Below are 25,319 nucleotides of genomic sequence, written 5' to 3' on the forward strand. Positions count from 1 at the left end.
AAATCTGTGTTAGTGAGCACTTCTCCTTTACCGAGATAATCCATCCACCTCACAGGTGTGGCATATCAAGATGCTGATTAGACAGCATGATTATTGCACAGGTGTGTCTTAGGCTGGCCATAATAAAAGGCCACTCTAAAATGTGCAGTTTTATCACACAGCACAATGCCACAGATGTCGCAAGTTTTGAAGGGAGCATGTAATTGGCATTCTGACTGCAGTAATGTCCACCAGAGCTGTTGCCCGTGAATTGAATGTTCATTTCTCTACTGCCTCCAAAGGTGTTTCAGAGAATTTGGCAGTACATCCAACAGGCCTCACAACTGCGGACCACGTGTAACCACATTAATTGATGAAAAAAGCAACTAGAATTGCCTGTGACAGACTGTTCCAGTGTCTTTGTAACTGGTAGTGAGCTATTACTCTGTGGTAAATCCTGTAGTATGACAGTCATTAATAAAAAAGCCACATTTGTGTGTCGGTGTCTGGGTTTTACACTGGATAAATTAATAAAGCAGAGTAGTGACACATAACCTGGCAAGTATCTTCATTCACCAACTTGCAATACAGACCACCTTGCTAAAACGCACATATGTGGGAGATGCGGAATGGATAAAATAACTCAAAAAATAAAGGAGGACTTGAATAAGCTCATTAATGGCATGGGCCAGATATTATTGCTGGCGGGCCGCTGCCCTGGACCTTTTAAGGGGGCTCGTAACACTTCTAACAGTCTCACTTGTGTGTGAGTGCACCCAACGGCATTGAGTATGAATGAAACAAATTACACGTGAGTTTAACATTGTGCACTTCTCATTTTATAGTTTATGGTTATCACAATTTATTGTGACAGCTCTAATTAACACAGTATAGATATTTAATTTTTAAAATATCATGATTATCGTCAACAATGATATATTGCAACGCCCCTAATTCTGATAAAGACTGAAATACTGATTTGACAGATTTTAGAAGTTTTCAATAATTTATCTCTAATAAATTAAACTGGCGTTACTTTTGGATACAGATTTACTCATGAAGTTATAACAGAGATAAAGGATTAATCACATACTTACAGCTTTTCTCTCTCTTCCTTATTCCATTCAAACAAGAAAATGTCAAAAAAAACAGCACAGGGAAAATTGGACCATCAAACACTTTGGGCTTTACTGAAAAGCATAATAAAAGATTCAAATCTGATTATTCAGTAGTTGTAAATCATAAACGTATACAGTTATTTTGGTAACACTTTATTTTAGGGTCCAATTCTCACTTTTATCTAGTTGCTTATTAGCTTGCATATTACTATGATATTGGCTGTTTACTTACAAGGCACATATTAATGTCTTATTCTGCATGATCTTATTCTATATCCCTTAATCCTACTCTATACCTGAACTTAACTACTACCTTACTAACTATTAATAAGCAGTAATTAGGAGTTTGAGGCAAAAATCATAGTTAATAGTGAATAGGTGTTCCCCATACCCAAGTGTTACCAATATTTTCCGTACTCAGTAAGTGTAGAGATGCTTTTTTTAAAATTAAAATAAAAACTTCAACCACACAACAGCAATCACCACATTAATATTAAATCTTGCTGTCATTCTACTGTTAGTTCAATATAAAAGTTATTGTTTGTTTGTTTGAAAAAAAGAAACCACATAAAGTCACTAACCTCCACTAGTGAGTCCAAATCCAAACATCAGGAAGATGTATTGAAACCAAATCAGAAAATACATGCACACTACAGCAACATATTCAAATTTAGCAGATATCCATTTCACTATCTCTCCATGCCATGGCATCTTCTGCTCTCTGAGTTTAGTCAGCTCTGTAATACAAAATTCAAAGTAAACATGTAAATGTTTTATTCATATCTGTGTTAAGCATAGTGATTTAACATTAGAGGCTTAACACTGTGATCATCAAAACTTAAAAATCAACAGCAAGATGACAGGAAGACACAGGAAGTGACAAACATTTGTCCATGGGGATTATTGTGAAAATAAAGATTACTCAGAGTCAGTCTCACCAACACACTATATGTATATCACTACCAACAGAAATAAAATTCTCAAAGAGGTTTCTACAAAAACTGATGAATAACGGGAGTCTGATAAATACAATTTCATCACACTTCGTACATTTCTAAATTAGAAAAATAAATAGAAATAAATCAGAAAAACTCACGCCTAATGATGTAGAGGATGCAGAGAAAAACTAATACTCCAAACAAAGTAATTATTCCCACTTTGTCAGTCTCTTCAAGACGTATAGTCCTTTCCCAATTCCGTCTAAAAAAACCTGTCTCACAAGAACATAAAATAAACAGGATCTGTCATGTTAATATAATTTATTAAAAACCATATGTGTTGTGACTAATAAAAACACTGTATATTTATAAATATGATAACATATGATGAATGTTGTGAAATATTTGGATTTACAAACCTGAATAGTAAACTATTGCAAAAACAGCTAAATCTAAGTTAAGGACTGAAGATTTAATCCATCTTCTAATATTATCTGTAAAAAGAAATGATTTGATGATGTTAAAATGTCCTGTTAGCAGCAGTGATAAAACTGAACATATTAAAATTCACATTTACATAAAAGAAATAATACAATATATACAAATATATACATCCTTGTTTATATTACTTTGTGGGGTCCAAATAACCCCACTAACATAGTAAGATGTGGAATTTACAACGTAATGAGTCGGACCCCACAAAGACAACATCTTCAAAATCATATATGTGACCCTGGACCACAAAATCAGTCATAAGGGTCAGTTTTTTGAAATTGAGATTTATACATCATCTGAAAGCTGAATGATTAAGCTTCATGTATGGTTTGTTAGGATAGGACAATATTTGGTCATATACAACTATTTGAAAATCTGGAATCTGAGGGTGCAAAAAAAATAGAAATATTGAGAAAATTGCCTTTCAAGACCTGAAGGCATTTTTGGAGTTGTTGTTTTTTTTTCTGAGTGACAAACACAAAAAACTCCAAAACTGTAGCAAGAAGAGTCAAAAGGTTGGTATCGTTGATAGAACACTTTTTACATTTTTAGAAAATATAAATTACATTACAATTCAGCATTTTCTTTCTGAGCAACTGCTGATAAAATCAAACATAAAATTATAAAATTAAAAAATGAGAAAATTAATAAAAAATATATATATATATATATATATATATATATATATATATATATATATATATATATATATAATTTTTATTATAATTTTACCTATCATTCATTATTATTTGACATACAATAATTTAGGAAGACAATAAGATAGGAGGAAAATAATTTTTTGATGAAGTTCTCCTACATGCGATCTATATCTGGATCAAATTATGTGGTGATAGCATAAAGTAATCAAAAGTTACAGCATTTGGAACCAAGGTAGCCTTTTTGTCCTTTGCCCATTAGGGGGAGTCAAGGGATAAACAATTAAAATCCATGAGGAATATTTTGTGATATGTCAAGGGATTATGTTGATTTTGGACTCATTTTAATCACGAGAATCTGCTTTAAATAATGCTGTGCCATTTTCTACAATCTGTTCATGAGTATGAGACAGTTATGAGTAAAAATGCCACTTGAAATCTACATATTTTTTTTAGATAAATTATGAAAACATTTTTTTCTATTTATCAGCAAATAACTCAGCACTACTTAGGAGTTAATCAAATTGGCTACATGCATTGTAAAGTTCAGACTCTAAGCTTTCAAACGAGACCTATTTTCAAGGCAGTAGTTTTGAAAAATATGATTATTAATGTTTTCGTTGCTTGGTGGCACCAGCTGGCGGTACACTCCAGTTTATAGGGACTACACTTTACTTAATATCCTAATGATTTTTTGCATAAAAGAAAAATCGATAATTTTGACCCACACAATGTCAGCTATTGCTACAAATATACCCGTGCAACTTACGACTGGTTTTGTGGTCCAGCGTCACATATGAGAATGTTTGACAAAATCTTAAAAGTCAGTATAGTATGGCCCTTCCCTACACTATAACTAAGCCTATCCTCCACAGGAACCTAACGTAATTAAAAAAAAGTCTTATAAATACCATGCACATCATACACACACACTTTGCCTGAGTGTCAATGTGCATACTATTCATCCTAAATAGTATGTGATATTAGTAATATTCAATACTATTTAGGGTGGTTAGTATGCATATTGGGATACAGGGTATGTCTAGTCTCGTCTTAGACTCACCTGATGTCCTCCTGTATTATCACTCACCTGAAGTCTACCTACCTGCTGTTTGTCTCCTCACCCGAATCTCCTATCTTCAGTCTCCGATCTCCAGTCTCCAGCTCTGTGTCTCCTTCCAAGCTCTGTGTGCTTGTCCTACAAAAGAAAGAAAGGAAAGTTATTTATATACTGTATTATCATCAATGACTGATAACATGTGTTTGTGTGTGTGGCAACTCACCCTTCTGTTGGTCTCCATCTGCTTCCAACTCATCTGTCATATATTTCATCTAATACCATTGCCTTAGCCATTGCCATTATTTATACTTACCAGTCTCTCTAGTATGTTTCCTGACAATAACATTGTTTTATATATATATATATATATATATATATATATATATATATATATATATATAAAAGAAAGTAAGATTGTTAGAATTATGTTAGGTTCCTGTGACAGGTAGGTTTAGGTGCAGGGAAGGGAAGGACGATAGTATACTGAGTCAACATTTAGTCTCATATAAAAGATTTTGTCCTTGTTGGGTCCAAGTAAAAGACCCGACAAAGTATAATAATAAATACAAGTACACACACACACACACACACACACACACACACACACACACACCTGGGAAGTCCTTTAAATATGGTGCAATCCAAATCAACATCAGAGGCCTCAGAATTTGCAGAGTACAGCAAAGGGTGGTCTCGTACAGAGATCCTAAAATTAAACCAGATCGTTTTATGATTAGAATCTAACATTAATCACGATGCACTGGCATGCACTTTTATGCATTTTATGCTTGTTGTTGAGACCTCAAATAAGGTGTCAGAATGACACTGTCTTTCTAATTTTGTGTCAATAGTTTGGCAATACAGTGCATCCGGAAAGTATTCACAGCACTTCACTTTTTCCACATTTTGTTATGTTACAAATTAATTATTTTCCTCAAAATTCTACAAATAGTACTCCAAAATGACAATGTGAAAGAAGTTTGTTTGAAATCTTTGCAAATTTATTAAAAATTAAAAATAAATATGCATGTACATAAGTATTCACAGCCTTTGCCATGACACTCAAAATTGAGCTCAGATGCATCCTGTTTCCACTGATCATCCTTGAGTAGGGCTGAACGATTTTGGAAAATAATCTAATTGCGATTATTTAATCCATTTTGGAATAAGGCTGTAACATAACATAATGTGGGAAAAGTGAAGCGCTGTGAATACTTTCCTGGATGCGCTGTATATCTGGGAACACAGAAACACTCACCTTCAATAACACCCCAGAGGACAAAAGCAAAAAATAAAATGATATTTGGAAGAATCACATGAAAACACCCCAGAGTCCCGACATGTTTTCTTGCGGTGGTGTCTGAAATGGAAATACAGACTGTCAGAGAAGTAAATGGTGCATTTACATATATTCCTACTGTAATTCATGATTACTTCAGGTAGTTATAAAGCATTTAGTAGTTGTCAGTTAACTTTATCTAAAGTGAGGACTATTTATGCCTTGTAAAGCTTTTATAAAGGATGTTTAGCTGCTCAGTTTTCTTCTAAACAGAAAAAGGAAACACAGAGTGATAAAGAACCAAAAAAAAAAAAGAAACTGTACACTTGATATAACATGAAAAATAAACCTCTGCAATGTCATAGAAATTAAAAATTTCGGTACACCTCCAGAAAACAACTGTGCAGTAAAATGAAACTAAGCTTTTGCAATTGGATATAAAAATACATAGTGTAAACATTGCTGAATAAAAATTTACCAGTGCCAACACTGGATTACAGGAGTGCCAAAAATACAGCAAAATACAATCAGACTGAGAGTTTGCTTTCTGAGCACCTTGCAGTCATTGGGTGGAATGAATGGTAAAGTACAAGCAGTGTGAAACGTGAAGCAATAAAATCCAGAATTCCATTTACCCAGGATTTTACAATGTCCCAGGGTTTCAAGTGTGAAAAGCCCTCATTTGTGACTCACTGTTTGCACTGAATTTTCGCACAGCCATGAAACTGAAACATGGAAACTTTCTTACTACACCAGGGGCCGTATTCACAAAACATCTTAAGGCTAAAAGTAGCTCCTAACTTGCCGATTTAGGAGAAACTCTTAAAAATAATGGCCGTGTCAATCCTAATTTTAGGACTCCTAAAATTTTGCTCTAAGAGTATTTTACAACGCTTTTTAGCACTAAAACTAGCTCCTAAGTCTGTGAAACGCTAGGAGTAGTCAAGAGGACTCCTGAGTCACTCCTGAGTCACCTAATCCAGCCAAAGACACTGCAGTAGTGATAGAGCCTTGGGTGCTGAACTTTCTTCATAAATGCAATACATATTTTGATTTATAGATTTAAATCTACGATAAGACCCCAAAATTAAATCTTTAATAAATAAATAAACAATGTCTGATTACCTGTGGCAGTGGTTTTCATGAGTTCACACTTACAAATGATCAAATAGAGTAAAAAATATAAGGGTATTTGGTGTGCTGTCCAAGGGGATCGAGGACTCCAAGCTTGGAATTTAAACCAAACCCAAAGACAGTTAGACAGTTTGAACGCTCTCCTCCCAAACTTTGTTTATAAAACATATTTTGTCGCTTGAATTCTGCATTCTCTTGAGACCCAGACATGTAAGAGGCTGGCAATTAACTGAACGTATACTAGTTTAATTAGTGACACTTAGCCTACATTTTAAAACCTTTATTTGAATATGGCAACATTTTTATTAAAAACCTTTATTTGAATATGGCAACATTTTTATTAAAAATCTTTATTTGAATATGGCAACAAGATACCTCATTCTACAATATTTCTATGATCGCTGACAGAGACTCCTCCCCCATCAGCCAATCACTGTGGACATCATCCATAGAAACGAGGTCAAACCCGCCCTTACTCTTAGCTTAAAGGATTAGTTCAATTTCAAATAAAATATTCCTGATAATTTACTCACCCTCATGTCATCCAAGATGTTCATGTCTTTCTTTCTTCAGTTGAAAAGAAATGAAGGTTTTTGATGAAAACATTCTCCTTATATTGGACTTCAGTGGAGCCCAAACAGTTGAAGGTCAAAATTACAGTTTCAGTGCAGCTTCAAAGAGCTTTAAACGATACCAGACGAGGAATAAGGGTCTTATCTAGCGAAACCATCGGCCATTTTTGAAAAAAATGTAACTGTATATGCTTTATATAAACAAATGATCGCCTTGCACGTGCTTCTGCTTTCCGTATTCCTCAAAACGCTTACACCATATGTCCTATGCCTTCCCTATTTTACTTATGGTAAAAAAACGAAGAAAATAAAACGAAACTGGCGCCGCGTTTGTTCCGTAAGTAGAATAGGGTGTGCAAGCACGTGCAAGCCGTTAATTTGTGTTTATAAAGCATACAGTTGTATTTTTTTAGAAAATGACCGATCATTTCGCTAGATAAGTCCCTTATTCCTCTTCTGGTATCATTTAAAGCTCTTTGAAGCTGCACTGAAACTGTAATTTCAACCGTTTGGTGCCCATTGAAGTCCACTATATGGAGAAAAATCCTGAAATGTTTTCATCAAAAACCTTAATTTCTTTTAGACTGAAGAAAGACAGACATGAACATCTTGGATGACATGGGGGTGAGTAAATTATCAGGAAATTTTAATTAAAAGTGGACTAATCCTTTAAGCAAAAATGATACTGTACTTTGTAACTGTGTACACTTTACAATGTGACCTTGTAAATGTATGAATTGAGAGAGAGAGGGTTGGGAGGGTTACTTGTAGTGAAATGTATTCCACTACAGAACACACAATACATGTTTTCCAAAACTGGCCAGTGGCTTGTTCCAAAGTTGGTCAAAGTAAGTTTACCTTGTTTTAAGGATTTTTATCAAATGTCTTACTTTTAGAAATGTTTGAAACAAGCAGTTAACTGATTAGTCAGTGTCAAGGGAGCGCATGGCTGCATATCAGCTCCACCAAACTCCAATCCGATGTTTTGCAGGAATATATGAAGAGTTCTTTTCCAAAACGCTATAAATCCATTTTAATAGTTTTCAAGAAAATGACATTTTTTTTACCTAGACCTATACATTTTGTTAATATTCAATTTGTCCTGTTAAAATTGTCTATTGCCTCAGTCTGAACATGTTAAACAATGATTGTTAAATGAAATAACAATTTTGTTGATTATAAATTCAAAGTTTTTTTTTTTTGTTTCAAATCCATCCTTTTTTTTTAGCCTTTTTATATAAAAACATCTAGAATCTCAGTATTGATTGGGTAACTATATGTTTTAAACAGTTTACTGAACTGTTTGATCGCCTGACACGATGTCACACAATTGCACACACACACACACACACACACGAGGCGAGCCTCTTATAAAGCAGCCGTGAGTTGAGCACCTCTTCTTAGTCTTTTTATATAAAATCATCTAGAATCTCAGTACTGATCGGGTAACTATATGTTTTAAACAGTTTACTGAACAGGTTGATCGCCTGATACGATGTTACACACTTGCGCACATACGAGGCGAGGCGAGCCGAGCCATTCAAATGAACCTATCTCGGGAACCGAGCCGAGTTGGCGCTCCGGACTCCAGCCCCCAGGTGTAGGTCTCACTGGCTCATCCAGGCCATCAAAAGAGTTAATAGAGTTTAAAGCACTCATTTTGAAGACTGAGCACAAACAAACTCCCTCGCTTCAAAGAAACGCCATGTTAGATTGCATTGAACGCTCGCCGAATTCTGATTGGCGAGAGGAGGATATATCGCATTTAGGCTAAAAACATAGACTGTAAAAAAATATGGACGTAGTGTCCGTGACGTCACCCATAGATTTCTGAACAGCAGTTTTGACCGGGTGTGCCTCATATGCAAGCGGGAAGGAAGTCGACCGGAAGTTGAAGTCGGCCGCGTGCCGCCATCTTGTAGCAGAACTTCACTTGCGTTAGCATCCCATTGACTCCCATTCATTTTGGCGTCACTTTGACAGCGAATAACTTTACATCTGAGGCATTTAAAGACTCCATTTGTCCATTATTTATTTCTAAAGATACACGACAATGTATAAAGGGCTCCATTACCTTCTATGTTACATTATGGCCCCGTAGAAACAGTTTTTGTAAAAATAGGCTAACGATTGCGTCATAACCACTGGACTCTCTGTCGCACAGTAGAGAAATTACCGTACAGACAGGAGGAGAAGCTCGCAGGCAATCGGGGAGACGTCAAGAGAGAAGCCCATAGATATAGAGTCCATAAAAGCAACGGGACAAAATATTTCAACAACGTTTTTGGGGAATTGGAAATAATTCGGTATGTGGCAAGTGAATACATATGAAGTAGCTTTTATCCACGAACTTTAATAATTTATCTACTTCATTAAATAATGAAGTATGGGTAACGGCCGGTATATTGACGGGGAATGGAGAAATTATCAGGAAATTATACAGGCAGTGTAAGAAAAATCTCAATGTCAATCGCGGTTAACGTTCCTTTATTTATTTACAGATCTACGCTTGAAGATGAATGTGATCCCCTTCATCCTGGTCGGAAGCCATCTACAAAATGTCATAGCCTACATAACGTGAAATAAAGAAAATAGTTTTTTGTTCAAGTGTTTTTGACCATGATTTATTAGCCAAAACTGCATGATTTAACACCTAGCTCACAATTATTTGAATATTAGCCTATGGGCAAATGTTTTACGTGAAGAGATGAAATCATGTAGAACAATAAGCAATTTTAAGAGACTATAAATGAACAGCCTATATTGAATCGATACGAAAATGACTCGAGGGGATATTGTATACTGACAGTATGGTTCCTGAGATTATATATGTCTGTTTTGGATGGGTTACTATTCGGTTTGATGTAGATAGAAGGAAACGAACATTTTTTTAATGTGTGCGTTTATGCATGTATGTGTGCATGTGCTATTTGAATCACTTTTAATAATTTTGGATGATTGTACATGTTCTTTGTTATCTGTTATTTATATATATATATATATATATATATATATATATATATATATATTATATATATATATATATTATATGTGTGTGTGTGTTCAAAATAAGCTAACTAAACTAACTAAAATGACTAAGTACTGCAGAAAGGCAAACGATTACAATCCAAAAATAGGCTATAATTTCAGAGTCGATAATAATAATAAAAGTCGATTTTAGCCACTTCTTTTGTCAGGCCTATAATGTTTTAATGTAAGATGTCATATTGTAATTATATATAGCGTAATATGATATGATATATAATTATTATAATATTATTATATTATATTATGTTATTATATTATATTATGTTATTACTATACAATATGATTTGATTTCCAAAATCACACACACACAGACATATGTGAGTTTATTCTGATGCGTCATTGAGCGTTCGAGTTCAGCTTGCTTGCACTTAACGTAACCTTATATACACCTGGCTAGTCTGAGCCCTTATTTCTGGAAAGCTGTGATACTTCGACCTTGGAAACTTCTGATCATCATTCAAGACATCTAAGTATTGTGTTATAGGTGGTATTTTGTTAATTCAGTGTGTTAACGCCAAAGAACTCCCCGCTCAAGCTCGCCGTCTCTGCAAGATTAACGATGGCAGTTTGCACGCACAGCTACTAGAAGATTTAGATCTGTCAGACAGGTTGCTGACGTCATCAAGCTTAGTTTGAGTCTGCGCGTCAGAAACGGAAGTGCTAAAAATCGCTAAAAATGGGCTTCACTTGTCTCAATTGAGTTCCAATGGGGTCGCTGTGTCCATTTCTTTTACTGTCTATGCTCATATGTCCTGAAAAGTGAAGCTGCGGGCTCTTTGATCGCCCCCTGGAGGCTGGATGCAGTACAGGTCATAAACCCTGCCCGCTCAATGCAGACGAATGAGACTTAAGTTAAAACATAAAAATAAATTATGCTTCAAATAAAATTTTCCGAAAGATAGTTTTGGTCATTTAAGGTAGTTGTTATCACGCTGATTTATATTCAATTGTTCGTTTTTGTGATAAGTTTGATTTTAGCTAGCAATTTGGTGCTATAGACCTTATTTTCCAGAGAAACATGCGCGCCGCCATCTTTAGAATATTGTCTTTGAACTTCCGTTTTCGCGATAGCCCTGTATATTTCTATGGCATGGCTGTTGAAGAAGAATTAGCTGGTGAAGTGGATTTACGTGTTGTAGAGTTAACAAAAGTTATCATGACCATTGTAATGTTTAAAGCGGGTGTCTTAACAAATGTCAGTAGAACGGGAAGATTTTAAAATGAGCAGTTCATTCATAAATACATACGATCGCTGTGGAAATACAAGCCGGAAGTCAAAAGACAACGAGCGCAGCGCTGAAAAGGGGCGGGGCTACATAAGGTCTATAGAAACAGGGCGTGTCGTCATGATTCACAGTTGATTGACAGCTTGTCTGAGGACAGTCGGGGCTTCGAGGGGAGAGTGAAGATAAATAAATAACTTAATTTTCAGTTTCTGTGTTATTTCACAATGACAAATTGAGCTCAGCAGTAAACTGTACTGACTGACCTACAGGATCTGACGGATATCTGAGCTTTTCTCTGTAACGTTAAATGTGGGCTTCATAAGCTAATTAATAAACGTTATTAGTTAAGATAACATGCCTAAGGTTAGCCATGACGGAAAAAAGCAGGTGATCGTTATCTGGCAGTTACTAATTATTTTTATGGGTATAAAATAATAATTAGCAGGATAAAACTAATGATAGCCTACTCTAATTAATTATAGAGCACTGTCTACAGCAATTGATCTCCTGTAACGTTAGTTTAAACATTTTATTTAAAATGGCAGGACCGTTTCTGACATTTTAGAGTTGTTTCTAGTGGCATATTATATTGAGTTTATCTACTGAATTTGCTGTTTCAAAAATATTATTGCTCTAGAAACAGAATAGCCTATTATTTTATAGGTAGAATTTTAAATTACGTACAGTTTATATAGCCTATTTAAAATACATCAATGATGACGCAGTCGTCTGGGCAGAAGTTTGATACCGCGACTCCGCCTCTGGGCTCCACTGACGATTCCTTCTGCGCATGCCCAGGTTCCAAACTGATGTTTTTGCGTAACGTGTCAGCGCCCATCGGCGTCCGTTATGGCTTCAGTTCAATACAATGGAAGGAAGCGGCGTCGCGTTGTCCATCTTTTTTTTTACAGTCTATGGCATGCAACGTCAACTGGCGGCCCGCGGGCCAAATCCGGCCCGCCAGAGATTTCCATCCGGCCCCCAGAATAATACTGAATTCAGGAATAGCCTTGTAAGAGGAAAAAGTTTAGGGCTGGTCCAAATACCATTTTTTGAGCTTCGAAGCTTCGGTAGTAATGAACATCGACTCTTCGGAGAGAGGGGCTGAACATATTTTCTCTCTAATAAAGGCAGGAATCTGTGTCTGTATGTCCGTTTGCATTTTTATTATTTCGAGAACTGTTCAGTCGACTTCACAAGGCAGTGCAGTGTCGCATTTGGTGCAATATAGATGGACACGCGAGACGCGACACATTCAGAATTAATAAACTTTTAGTAAACTACAGTCAGAACAGCGCGAGCGGGAAGCGGCCCACCTCACACGGGCAGGGCTTATGCTCCGAGAACGGACACTGCACTAGTGATATAAAACGCACACACACAGGTCTGTTAAATTAAGCAATACTTTTAAGGTAGTCTATTTTTCTGACTAACAAATTGGCACAGTAAGGGTAGATTTAAATAAAGAAAAACGAAATTTAAATAAAGAAAAAACGAAATTTAAATAAAGAAAAACGAAATTTAAATAAAGAAAAAACGAAATTTAAATAAAGAAAAACGAAATTAAGTTAAATTAAAAACGAGATTAATTTAGATTGATAATAACGGGTAAAAATGCTAATACATTTTGTTTCTATTATTCTATTTTCCACAATGTCAAAGCAACAAAACACAAGCTCAGACACGCACTTCGGTCCATACAAACTCCGCTGTTCTGCGCTCTAGCCAGAGAACACTCCCGTTGCTGGAACACGCGTCGGTTCTATTTCTAGCATGCACGCGTTTTCCGCGTGGCTCGAGCGCGCCTGAGACGCGTGTCTCAGTGTGCAAACTCCAACCTGTTAAATATGGGAGCCGAAATAAAAACGCACACGCCACACAGCTGAGACGCTCACGCAGCCAGTGTGTCGCCGGCCTTATTCAAGGGGAATGAGAACCGTTTCGCGGGGGATCCCAGGTGTGCAAAAAAAAAAAAAAAAAAAAACGAATATTCGAATGTCAAATTTTCAAATCGAATACCAACCCACCGAACGAATATTCGAATATTCGGGTCCGTTCCATATTTATTTATTTTTAAATCTAACGGAAAAAAAAGCCTTCTGAAAAGTAGCTTGTGCCATAGCCTGCCTTCAGTCAAGAATGACGATAAACGCGTTGCTCTCATTGAACATCTTTTATTGTTTCACGTGCTCATTTTTTCACAAATGTCAAAATTTTCCTTGCCTGGGATTTGCGCACAATTGCTTGACAGTGATGGACAGCTTGACAGCCTCACAAATATGAAGCCTAAAATATCGCTATCGCCCCCTGGTGGCTTGCTGCAGTACAGGTAATATGTAAAAAATAACATAAATTAATCAAATAATAACATATTAGGATACAATTCGAATTTTATTTTATATTACGAGTATCTGGCCCTTACAGTGTCTGCAGAGAAAAATTCTGGCCCTTGGACAAATATAGTTGATGACCCCTGGTCTATGGTTTTGATGCGTAAATGAGGCCGCGGCCATCTTAGCTGCACGTCACTCCCGGATAACTGAAAATGGGCAAAGAGGCGGGGAGGTGGTTTGAGCTGATGTGACTGGTTGCTGAAACCATGCCCGCCTAGCTCGACGTGACCATGTTAGCAGCAAAGGAGCTATCTATCTAGATACTATCTAAATTATTAATGAAGATAAGTTTTATCATCAGAAAGTTCTAAAGGTTTACTGTCAATCTACGGTGTTTTTTTTAAGATATAGATGCTCCAACACCAGTAATTTGTGTTGGGTGTGTAAATAACAACATGGAAAATCAAAATGGGACTTCATACCTTTATAATAGAGATCGCGAGATGAATCCAATCTGTGGCACTTGGGTAAAATATGAGTGTCCATTGCAAAACAAAAAACAGTACTTTTTGTCCATGAAAGATTTATATATTGTCCATTGTTTGCATCACATTTATTCTGAATGATCTGCTCTCTGTCATCGTTCATCAAGAAATAATGCAGTCTGAGCAGCGTTTATGTTGTAAAACTGTATACGATCGTATCTAACAAACAAATGAGCCGTGTCCAAAGTATATTTTTTTCAAAATAGTGCAGCAGTTTTAGTTATAATATCCAAGCAGTGCTGTCAGAGTTGTATATCCTCCTGGTATTGTCATTGTAGTAAATCTCACAAACCAAACTTTTAGCCAATGCCACGATCCAACAACGTGTGTTCTGTTTCTTCCCCATGCATGCACATCTACACAGACACACATCAGTCTCGAATATTATGCAGCAAGCCATATTTTATAATTGTATAAAATAATCAAGCACAAATATGGCTGAGATGCCAAATTCAGCGGCTGGAATTAACTGAGGTAACATGACGGCTCACAGACAGCAGCGGCATCTACCTGTCACTCAAGTGACCACGCCCTTAATTATGCAGAACTTTAAGGCTTAATATAATTTAAACGGATGAGTTATAAAAAAAATTCACCCCCATCAGAGTTGTCATGAAGGGCAACATTAGCAGTATAGACCAAAACCACAATTTGAACCAACTTGTAAACATGTTTTTTTCTGCTGTAAACTTGGCCAATTTAACATGGGACTCAGTGAGATTCTGCTCTCTTTTGGAGCCTGTCCCTAGCGGCCAGTCGATGAATCGCAGTTTAAGTCACTTCCGTATTGGCTTCACGAGAGACTGGGTGAGGTTGCTGCTTGGCTAAAAACATGTTTGGCGCTTATAGCGTTTTGGAAAGAAACTGCATCTTGCGGTACATTTTAAACAAGGAAATATAACGATTTGGCATGAAACATTGATGGAGCAGAGAATAGGTTCAGTACACAGCAAAATGGCATGACAAACTCTTTTTTTTAATTTGGCGTTTATCGCGTTTTGGAAAAGAGCTCTTCATATGGACATTAAACTTTGCCCTTTAGTAGTGTCACAAATTCCGCCTCTGAAATTCCACCGTCTCTCCGTTAGAGGGTACCCTCATCTGCCAACATTCCTTGGACTTACAGTTTTTTACAGACGCTAGGACACATTTCTCAATACTTGGGTCACTTTTGCAAAACTCTTCACACAGTGAGCACAACAGAAGTCTATGTGGGCTAAACTGAGGATCAATTATCATTGCTTTGGCACAAAATGCATTCAATGACTACATCTCATGAATTCTTTTCTCACTCAGACACAACAACTGCCAAAACTCTTTGTACATACAGGCCAGTTTGCACATGCTTACATACTGTTTTCAAAACTGTTAAACTTATGTGCAAAACAATAACATAATACAAAACTGAATAAGACAGAAATATGCTGCATTTCTACAGTAATATTGTAATGAAATATATGCTGAATCTAAAAAATCAAATACTATCAAAGCAATTAGATGAAACTGAACACCTACACAAGCATTCGTTTTTCAATTTCATTATCATCCATTCAAAGAGGAAAACTTCGGAATAATTTTGTACTGTTATGTAAACAAGGTTCATGTAACAAACTGCAGTGAATTATAAACAATAGACAGTGTTATTCTTGTTTTGTTAAGAAATTTTACAAAAGAATACATTGTATAATGATACCTGATGTTAGTGTTTTTATGTCAGTATTTTATGACTGAGAAAGTGTGTTTGTTGGGTGAAAACCTTTGCTAGTGTTCTGGAAGAATGAGTTGATTTGAGACATGAATGAAGTGTTTTGGTAGATTTAGTGCATTTTGAATGTGAAATTAACTGCTTGGCCAAGGTGAAATTTGGTTAGGAGAACTGTGTGAAGAGTTTTGAAAAAGTGGCCTAAGTATTGAGAAATGTGTCCTAACATTTGTAAAAAAACCCTGTAATTTGTACATTAATAATTGCCAGATCCAAAAACGCCAAATGTCGCTGTAACCAACACAAACAATACAACCTCAGTTTTCCTGGAATACACAATGACATCACTAAACAATGATGGCACAACTATAAGAGCAACATTCATATGTTTGGCCCTAACTACTGACTAGGAGCTATGTTGAGACCAAATATCATTCAGCTCTCTCACCGACGACACAGTTGCCCCCGCAGTGTGTGCCCGTCCGCTACGCTATATAGCACTTTGGGGCACTGGGCTCCCAACGGCAGAAACATAAATCGGTGCCTGAAAATATATTATATATATATATATAATGTGTTTTATTTTTGTGTAGAATAAAGAAATTGTTTTAAAGTCATAGACTCCTCTGTTGACATTCATTCAAAAAAGCCAACCTGTTCTCATTCCAAAGGCGTCCGATAATGATAATGAAAACCATGCACAAAATTCCCATGCCTTTCGCATCATTATCGATGGCAACTGTTTCTCATTTAAAACCTTAAACTTACCTGCGTGTATAAAGACGTTTTTTGGGCAAAAGTCTTGAACATGCAGTATTTATGAGAACGGATTGGAGTGTTAACTGGTTGCACACCGGACGGGAAGTGGTTCAGTGTTTTATTCTAGGCTTGATTGTGTTTATGGGGCACAGTTTAACATGTCTTAATGCTTCGTTTGAAAAATATATTTCATATATTTTACCTTTATTCTTCACCGCTGTCTCCATTGTCATTTGAACGGCCAGTTTGACATTCTATGAAGCCACTCCCTCCGAAATATGCAATGTGCTCAGACTGGTTAGCTGGCCTATTGTATTGTGATTCACTGAAGCGTCCGGAAACACGACGCCCCTTACCATTAGTTGTTACATGTGTTTCAGTGGAAATGTAAAATATGCTGCGTTCATGCCACCTCATATATACCGGAATCTTGAGATGATAACACGTGATGTTATATTCGGAGCTGTTTACGTCCTTGGACTGGGACTGCGTTTCCATGGCGGCACCACTATCAACGCCTAAATGAATCTACAGCGGCGGTCAGGTGGTACAGCGGCCACGTGGTACATCTGAGACTGGGAGCTTTCAGATAACTCCCAGCTTACAAGTTGTAATTACAAACTCTACGGGGACATGAACAGTTTTTACAAGCTAGAATCTCGTAACTACAGGAATTATGAAGTGACATGAACGCACCTTAATGGCGTCTATATTAGCCATATCAAATTAAGCAGTAATGATGAAGAGGGTCAAGCAGAACCTCTGCAAGCACATTTTTTTAAAGGACGTTTATGAATGGTATTTCCGTTTGTATTTGTGTCAAAGTGTTTAGATGCTGTCACTGCTGTTTGTTAGCTTTCAATATACAGTTTTATCCTGATTAAAGCTTTACTGTAGCCGAATACATGACTGAGTAGTCGCATTTTTGTAAAGGTATCATTTAATTTATAGCATGAACAACTGTTTGTCTATAAACATAGAAGTTTGTTGGTTTTTGTTGGAGAAGTATGCAATAGTATTTAGCTAAGTGGCTAGCAAAAACAAGTTCCTCTTTGTATATGTCCTTGATGCATTAAAAATAGCAACAGAACTATACGTTTAAAAGACATGTAGCCTACAAACAATAAAACGTGCTTACAGTTTGGGATCGATAAACAGCAGCTTCTGCTTTTAAAGTGGGAACTGCTTCATCTTTCAGTAAAAGCCTTTGTGCAAATCCAGCATTGAACTCGTGTAGATTCTGGAAGCTGTCTTCAGCGCCGCATCCAGTGTAGAAAATATCACTGATTATAATGGGTTATATTATCTTTTGACGCGTCCGGTGTAGACAACTCTTCCGCTTCCATAATGCCGTGTGACATGGCCTTGCCCCCTTTGTTGCGTGTTCCCGTGGGCAGGGTTTATGATGTCACCAACCCGGGAAGAAGCTCGTTGTAGTCCAAACCGGTCGTTTTTGTAGGCATTAAACTGCCATAACTTTAAGATTGTTTTTGAGTTTGTGTTGTCTAAACATGAGTAAACGTCACTGCTTTTAACACCAGTACTGGACCTGAGAGCTGCAGTGTACTGTACCTGTGATAGTTTTTTTTTCAATTTCCCCCAGAAATGTAAAGTTTTTCCCATATAAGACAAGGCAGGAATAAGAAAATTCACACTTTGAACATACCTTTATCTTTTGATCTGCAGTAGATTAGACAGCAGAACAGAAGTGCAGATCCTGATGCAGTAATACAGAGAATCAACACCATTATGTGTGAAGTAGAAAGGCCTGAATGAAACCGAAATAGTCACTGTTCACAAAAGTTTCATCTCCTCAACCAAATTCACAGAACAGCATTACAGTTAAGTACTGGTATATTAGACTGATTATAACATCTGCTGCCATTGAAATACAATGTATACATTTCCATATTTGTCTGTTGACTCACCCAGTTGTTCTAGAACTACAGTTGCATTGGCTGAAAAAACTCCAGCAAACACTTGACACGTGTACACTCCTTTGTCCTCGCTTCTGACACTCTTCAGTCTGAGAGAGAAGTTTCCTTTAGGAATTTCATTAGTGAAGAACTCAACTCTGTCTCTGTATCGCTCATGTGCTGAATCCGGTTTAATCTCAAGGTCTTGGTAGAGGAGAACCAGGATATGTTCATCTTTATCTGTTTTCTTCCATGACACCTCTTCAATATCATCAGGTGGGATGTGAGAGTCCACGGAGCAGCTAAGAGTGACGTCCTCGCCCACATACGCAGATATGGAGTGATTTGATCCTGATACTATAAAATGATCTGCAAGAATGAACAGTTATATCAAAGCAGGGGATATAAATACAGTATATTTCATACAATTGTATTGAAAATATTGTCCAGAATGTTCACAAACTCAATTAGCTTACCAGCATATTTTATTTCAACCAAAGTTTCATCAGTATCCTGGTCATTGTGAACTTTACAACTGTAAATCCCCTTATCTTCAGCTCTCACACTGTTCAACAGGAGGGAGAAGTTTCCATGTTGAATCTCCTCAGTGAAGAAATGAGCTCTATCATGATAATCCTGGTGCTGGGCCTCTGGTCTACTCTCACCATCTTGAAACAGATGCACCAGAGTCTCTGAGTCTGTTCTTCTCCATTCCACCTTCAGAAGCTCCACTGGTAATAATGAGTCAACAGAACAGGGCAGAACCACTGAATCTCCCAGAGGAACAAGCAGAGGACCGGAGGGACCTTTCACCTGAAAGCCTAACAGACAGAGGAAATGGGAGCCAAGGAGGCTGGTTTTTTTGAGAGAGTTTTCAAGGCACTTTATTTAAATCATTACAAAGTCATCAGAGCAATAAATCACATTATCTAAAAAAAAAAAAAGAAGTGGTACAAAACACCAAAAACGTAGTGAAGATCAACATTTATTCTACAACTGTACAAATAGCTTCATTACAACACCATTTATGAAAAAAAAGACACTTCTCATATCTGGAAAGATGTTTAACGTGTGTTGCTTATCAAATGTACATTATAAGTGACTCAAACTCACAGTACTTTCAGATGGATTAGCATATGGAGTCACACTTCATTGACAAGCTGCGCATAAAAAATAAATACAGCCTTTGTGATTTCATAATCGCACTAAGAGTTTAAGCGATTAAAGCGATATTCACGTTTAAGTTCAATGTGATTTTTCGTATTGTGCGATAAATTGTGTAACCCTAGCTACTTGCCACATAAGTCAATAATTAGACATAATGATCTGAGTCTAAATATTTTATCAGCCCTTTAAACACAAAGCTTTCGTGGAGAGAGCAGTTGCTAGCGCGGCAAGTTCAAACTAGATGGACATTTAAGAGATACAGTACAGTCACATCACTTATTAAACAGCATTTCGCCACATAAATTATTAGGGGGGAAAGAGAAATTGATCTGAGATGAAACTGATTTAAAAGTGTGCCTGCTTGTTATCTTTAATCCATTACAGTGAACAAAACAATAGTTGCAAAATGGCAGCAGCTGCATTTGTATGAAACGAGAGAGCGAGTCCGGGATACCAGATGACATAATTGTCAATGTCAATTTAAAAAAATAAAATAAATAAATAAATAAATAAAATATATATATATAATAATATTATATATATATATATATATATATATATATATATATATATATACACACACACACTATAAAAAGAAAAACACACAATACATTTCATCCTTGTGCATATGGTAAGCTTTTAACAAAGGAACAAGGAACAAGGAGACAAGGTTGAAAACAAGGCTAAACAATACTCAGCAATGTGTGTGTGAAGCAGTGCAGCTTAAAAAGGGAACCTGATGGGAAACAGGTGTGAGTGTGATCAGTGCCTATCTGAGGGATTGTGGGAAATGTAGTCCAGACTGAAGTGACTGCATGTGTGCAATGAAAAAGTCTTAATGGTGAAACAGAGACCTCTGGGTGGGGAGTGGAAGGAGGCAGCAGTGGGCGGAAATGTGACACATTTGAAGATTTAAATACTAAAAAAAGAGTTTTAAAATCAACACGGTATTGTACAGGCAACCAGTGCAAAGAGTGTAGCACTGGAGTAATATGGTCCCGTTTTTTAGTACATGTTAGAAGTCTTGCCACTGCATTTTGTACCATCTGTAACCGGGATAAAGCTGTCTGGCTAATCCTGTAATACAGTGAATTGCAATAGTCTAGCCTTGATGTTAAAAAGGCATGAACTATTCTATCAAAGTTTTTAAAAGATAGAACAGGTTTTACTTTAGCTAAAACACGAAGCTGGAAAAAAAAAAATGTTTCCAGTGTTTCCAGCCCATCGATATTAGGTTTTAGGGGTAAATAAACTTGAGTGTCATCCGCATAGCAATGGTACGACAACCCATGTTTCCTAAAAATAGACCCTAATGTGATATAATGTGAAAATAATATAATGTAATATAAACTAATATAATGTGAAAAGAATGGGAGCTAAAATGGATCCCTGAGGAACACCACAAGATAGAGCAGCAGGCTCTGATGAATATTCCCAAATATTAAGTTAACACTGAACTTCCTATTTGTAAGATAAGACTTAAAGGATTAGTCCACTTTTAAATACACTTTTCCTGATAAATTTACTCACCCCCATGTCATCCAAGATATCCATGTCTTTCTTTCGTCAGTCGAAAAGAAATGAAGGTTTTTGAGGAAAACATTCCAGGATTATTCTCCTTATAGTGGATTTCAATGGCTACCAACAGGTTGAAGGTCCAAATGTTGGTTTCAGATCAGCTTCAAGGTCTTTAAACGATACCAGATGAGAAATAAGGGTCTTATCTAGCGAAACGATCGGTCATTTTCGGGAAAAAAAATACATCCGTTTATGCTTTATAAACAAAATATCGCCTTGAACGTACTTTCCGCTTCCGCATTCTTCATAACGCTTACGCTGAATGTCCTACGCCTTCCCTATTCTACTTACGGTAAAAAACGAAACTGCCACCGCGTTCGTTCCGTAAGTAGAAGTAAGTAGAATAGGGAAGGCGTAGGACATTCAGCGTAAGCGTTATGAAGAATGCGGAAGCGGAAAGTACGTTCAAGGCGATATTTTGTTTATAAAGCATAAACGGATGTATTTTTTTTTCGAAAATGACCGATCGTTTCGCTAGATAAGACCCTTATTACTCATCTGGTATCATTTAAAGCCCTCGAAGCTGCACTGAAACTGACATTTGGACCTTCAACCTGTTGGTAGCCATTGAAATCCACTATAAGGAGAAAAATCCTGGAATGTTTTCCTCAAAAACCTTCATTTCTTTTCGACTGACGAAAGAAAGACATGGATATCTAAAAGTGGACTAATCTTTTAAACCATTCAAGGGCAGCTCCTTTGATACCAGCACAAACCTCCAAGTGAGCAAGAAGAATGGAATTATCTAATAAAATAACTGTACAGAAAACATTGACTTGACTGCTACTCACGGGCTCACAAATGTGTTTACTTGCTGAGTGTCTCAATTTAATGGAAATATATTTATAGGAACATTTTCAGCATGTTGAAGATATGCGAGGTGAGTTTGGAAATGGATAGGTCTACTACACACGAACATACACCGTATATTATTTTAAAAGAATGATCTTCATCCCGCCATATCAGTCTCACCCATGCTTTCCTCTATTCTTGTTGTATCTCCAAATCTTGAAAACTGAGGTAAGGGTGTCGTTGTTTAGAATTGCAGCCGCCGGATAGAAGTAACACTGGCAAGAGAATTCAGCTATTAGTTTTGAATGCATTGCAATGGGACCGGAAATAGCGATACACTGCTTCGCTTACCAGAAATAGGAAGTGTGATAAAGGTCTATTCCATCGTTATCAACACAAAACACTTTATCACTCATTTGTGCATGATCCGTCACGCTAACTGGTTCGCCTGCATTGTGATTCTTCTCAGGGCACACGCATAACACATGACCCTCTTGTCCACAACCAAAACACTTCATCGACTCTGAGGTAGCAAAAATAACAATCAAAATCCTCAATCCTAAACTTCATGGCTACATTAAGCTCTTCATTTTGAATATTTAAAATCGTATGCACATGCATGTTTTAACTGTGGTGATTTACAACCGAGTGAGATTTTACCAAATTTTTGACACAAGCTTTCCGTGTCTCCCAACTCCCTTTCAATCACTTTGTCTTTAATAAATGGCGGGACATTTGACAATATTACTCTTTTTGCAGGTTGCACTAGAGGCATGACCAGGGTAAGGGAATCATTCACAACAATCCAAGTCTCTACAACTTAAATCTCTTTATCAACACTGTTAAAAAACATCACTATGCGCTATTCATTCTAGATGCAGAAAGAATGCAATCATGACCAACAACAGCCGCAACACCGATGACACAGTCCTCAACTGAACACCGCTCTGCGGGCACGACCTTAACGCCATGCCGCCGCATTAAAATTACAAATGTGCATGCTGAGACGCCACCATAGCGATCAGTGCACACTGACCGATGACGCCCCTCAGAAGCACCCACAAGTTTTTACTTCATCTACCTAACAACAAAACCACGAAAGATAGATAAAAAGATAGAAAACTCACTCACCATGCTCAGTCCACTTACTCCCAGCATGCACTCGAGAGAGCGCGCTATTATTATTAATTAATAATAATAATAATAATACATACCATTAGAGATCATCAGCAGTATTGACATAATAATGTAATTATGTAGATTCATCTTGAAATAAAAATATATATCTGAAAAAATCATCTCCGCAATAAATGAATGTAAAAAGACAAAATGTTCATGAGAGATTCATGTTCATGAGACATCTGCAAAGCTTTTACTTTTAGTTTTTTATAACACACATAGCACAAATATATAACTAGGTCAGGTCAATGAATATGATCAGGTTAAATATTACCTTTTTACACATCAACATGACATCACTTGCACAAACATGCAGAATAGAATGCTTCATAAGTCTATGGATACATACAGTTTGAATGTATGTTTAAACATTTCATATGTGGATTTAAGATCATACCTGAAACATCTTTATGGTAGGATGTGTGAAATGTCACATCAGTATTTGCAGACTAGAGAAAGATTGTTGCTTTTGATCTCAATCTAAACTGTAAATTAAAAGTTAACTGAATGCCACAAAGAGAACAATGGACTGGGTTTACAAAATGGACTTTAACCCAGACTGGCCTGTCACAAAAGGCTCACAGACACTTGACCATCCTTTTGAAACACCTGTTATCACACTTCCCTATAAAACCATAAAAAAATGACAGCACAGTAGCTATTGTTCTACACCAGTGCAGTACTGTTTTATTAAGAACTACAGAAAAAAAAAAAAATTCACTGAAATACTGGCTGCTTCCAAAGGAGGTTTTCCTGCCTTCACCATGAATGTTTCTTTAACCTAGGGTAAACAGTACTAGAAAACAGTAAACAGTCTAGTAAACAGTTTTTAGATCAATTGCTCCCATCAAGTCACCTTTATTTATATAGCAAAAACAGTGATGTCATCGTCCAGGGCAGCATTTCCCAAAAGCATTGTAAGCTTTACTTGTGAAGTATTTCCACACCTCTGAGGCTGACATTGTTTCTGCTGCTGCCGCCGGTGTCTCTGTGCACGGAAAATTCTGTCAGTTACGTCACGTGAGGTTTTGGTCTTTGGTATCGGGGGTATTTTTATGAGTACGAGTACAAGTACATGAGCTTGCTATCAGCCTGATACCGATCGGTGCATCCCTAATTTTAATTACTGCAAGTTTTGTTTTTTGCCTACCTTGAGTTCAAAAGGTGAAATAGAATATAACAACTTCAGGAATCATTAAAATTTCTCATTACATTAAACATTATCAGGAAAGTTTTCATTTGAGAATATGATAAACAGAACAGTGGCGTAAAGAGTATCACGCATGCTCATGACAGAAAGAGGTTCAATCCCTTGATAAATGTGTGTATGAAGTTGAGTTAAAATAAAATATGAATGTCATTTCTAAAAGCAGTTATCTGAAAGATTGAAAGTCATTTTATGGATCAGTTTATGTACACTTTAAAAATGCTGTTTTTTTTTTCTCATTTGTTTTTTAACCCAAATGCTGGGTTCAGCTTGCTGGGTCATTTTATTGTTTTTTTAAAACATTTTTACCCAGTGCTGGGTAGTTTTTCTGTAGCTCAGCTGCTGGGTCATTTTCACCATCAAGACAAATGAGCAACCACCTCACATACCAACTCAGCGCAACCCAATGTTGGGTAGACCGTGCCACTGGATACATTTGTCAATGGCCATTTTGCCTTCTGTTCTGAGAGAAAACGTCCTGAAGAACTTCTTAAATTAAATTATGGTGTGTATTACATTGTATTCCTATCAAATTATTACTGTACAAATAGGAAACCATCTGTAGTCTCATTTTATTTTTTTATTACATGTATGTCAATGCTAACGTTTGCTTGGGACGGTAACACAGCATTCACC

General features: G+C 36.7%; 1 protein-coding gene and 1 long non-coding RNA gene across 2 annotated transcripts; both read right to left on the reverse strand.

The window, feature by feature from the left end:
• Nucleotides 1–871: 871 nt before the first annotated feature.
• On the reverse strand, nt 872–2,724 carry LOC125246854. Its single transcript, XR_007179977.1, has 4 exons — nt 2,455–2,724; nt 2,194–2,307; nt 1,679–1,834; nt 872–1,169 (listed from the first exon to the last, which is right to left on the reverse strand). It is a non-coding gene; the product is annotated as an uncharacterized LOC125246854 (long non-coding RNA).
• A 1,993-nt stretch (nt 2,725–4,717) lies between these two features.
• LOC125247559 (junctional adhesion molecule-like) lies at nt 4,718–22,565 on the reverse strand. The gene is made up of 6 exons (XM_048158922.1): nt 22,478–22,565; nt 19,237–19,581; nt 18,773–19,129; nt 18,511–18,612; nt 5,505–5,606; nt 4,718–4,952 (listed from the first exon to the last, which is right to left on the reverse strand). The coding sequence occupies exons 1-6, from the start codon at nt 22,479–22,481 to the stop codon at nt 4,735–4,737; spliced, it is 1,128 nt and encodes a 375-aa protein (XP_048014879.1). The 5' UTR covers nt 22,482–22,565; the 3' UTR covers nt 4,718–4,734.
• Between the last annotated feature and the right edge of the window lie 2,754 nt (nt 22,566–25,319).

Source organism: Megalobrama amblycephala, linkage group LG15 (genome assembly GCF_018812025.1).
Source record: "Megalobrama amblycephala isolate DHTTF-2021 linkage group LG15, ASM1881202v1, whole genome shotgun sequence".
Lineage (NCBI taxonomy): Eukaryota > Metazoa > Chordata > Actinopteri > Cypriniformes > Xenocyprididae > Megalobrama > Megalobrama amblycephala.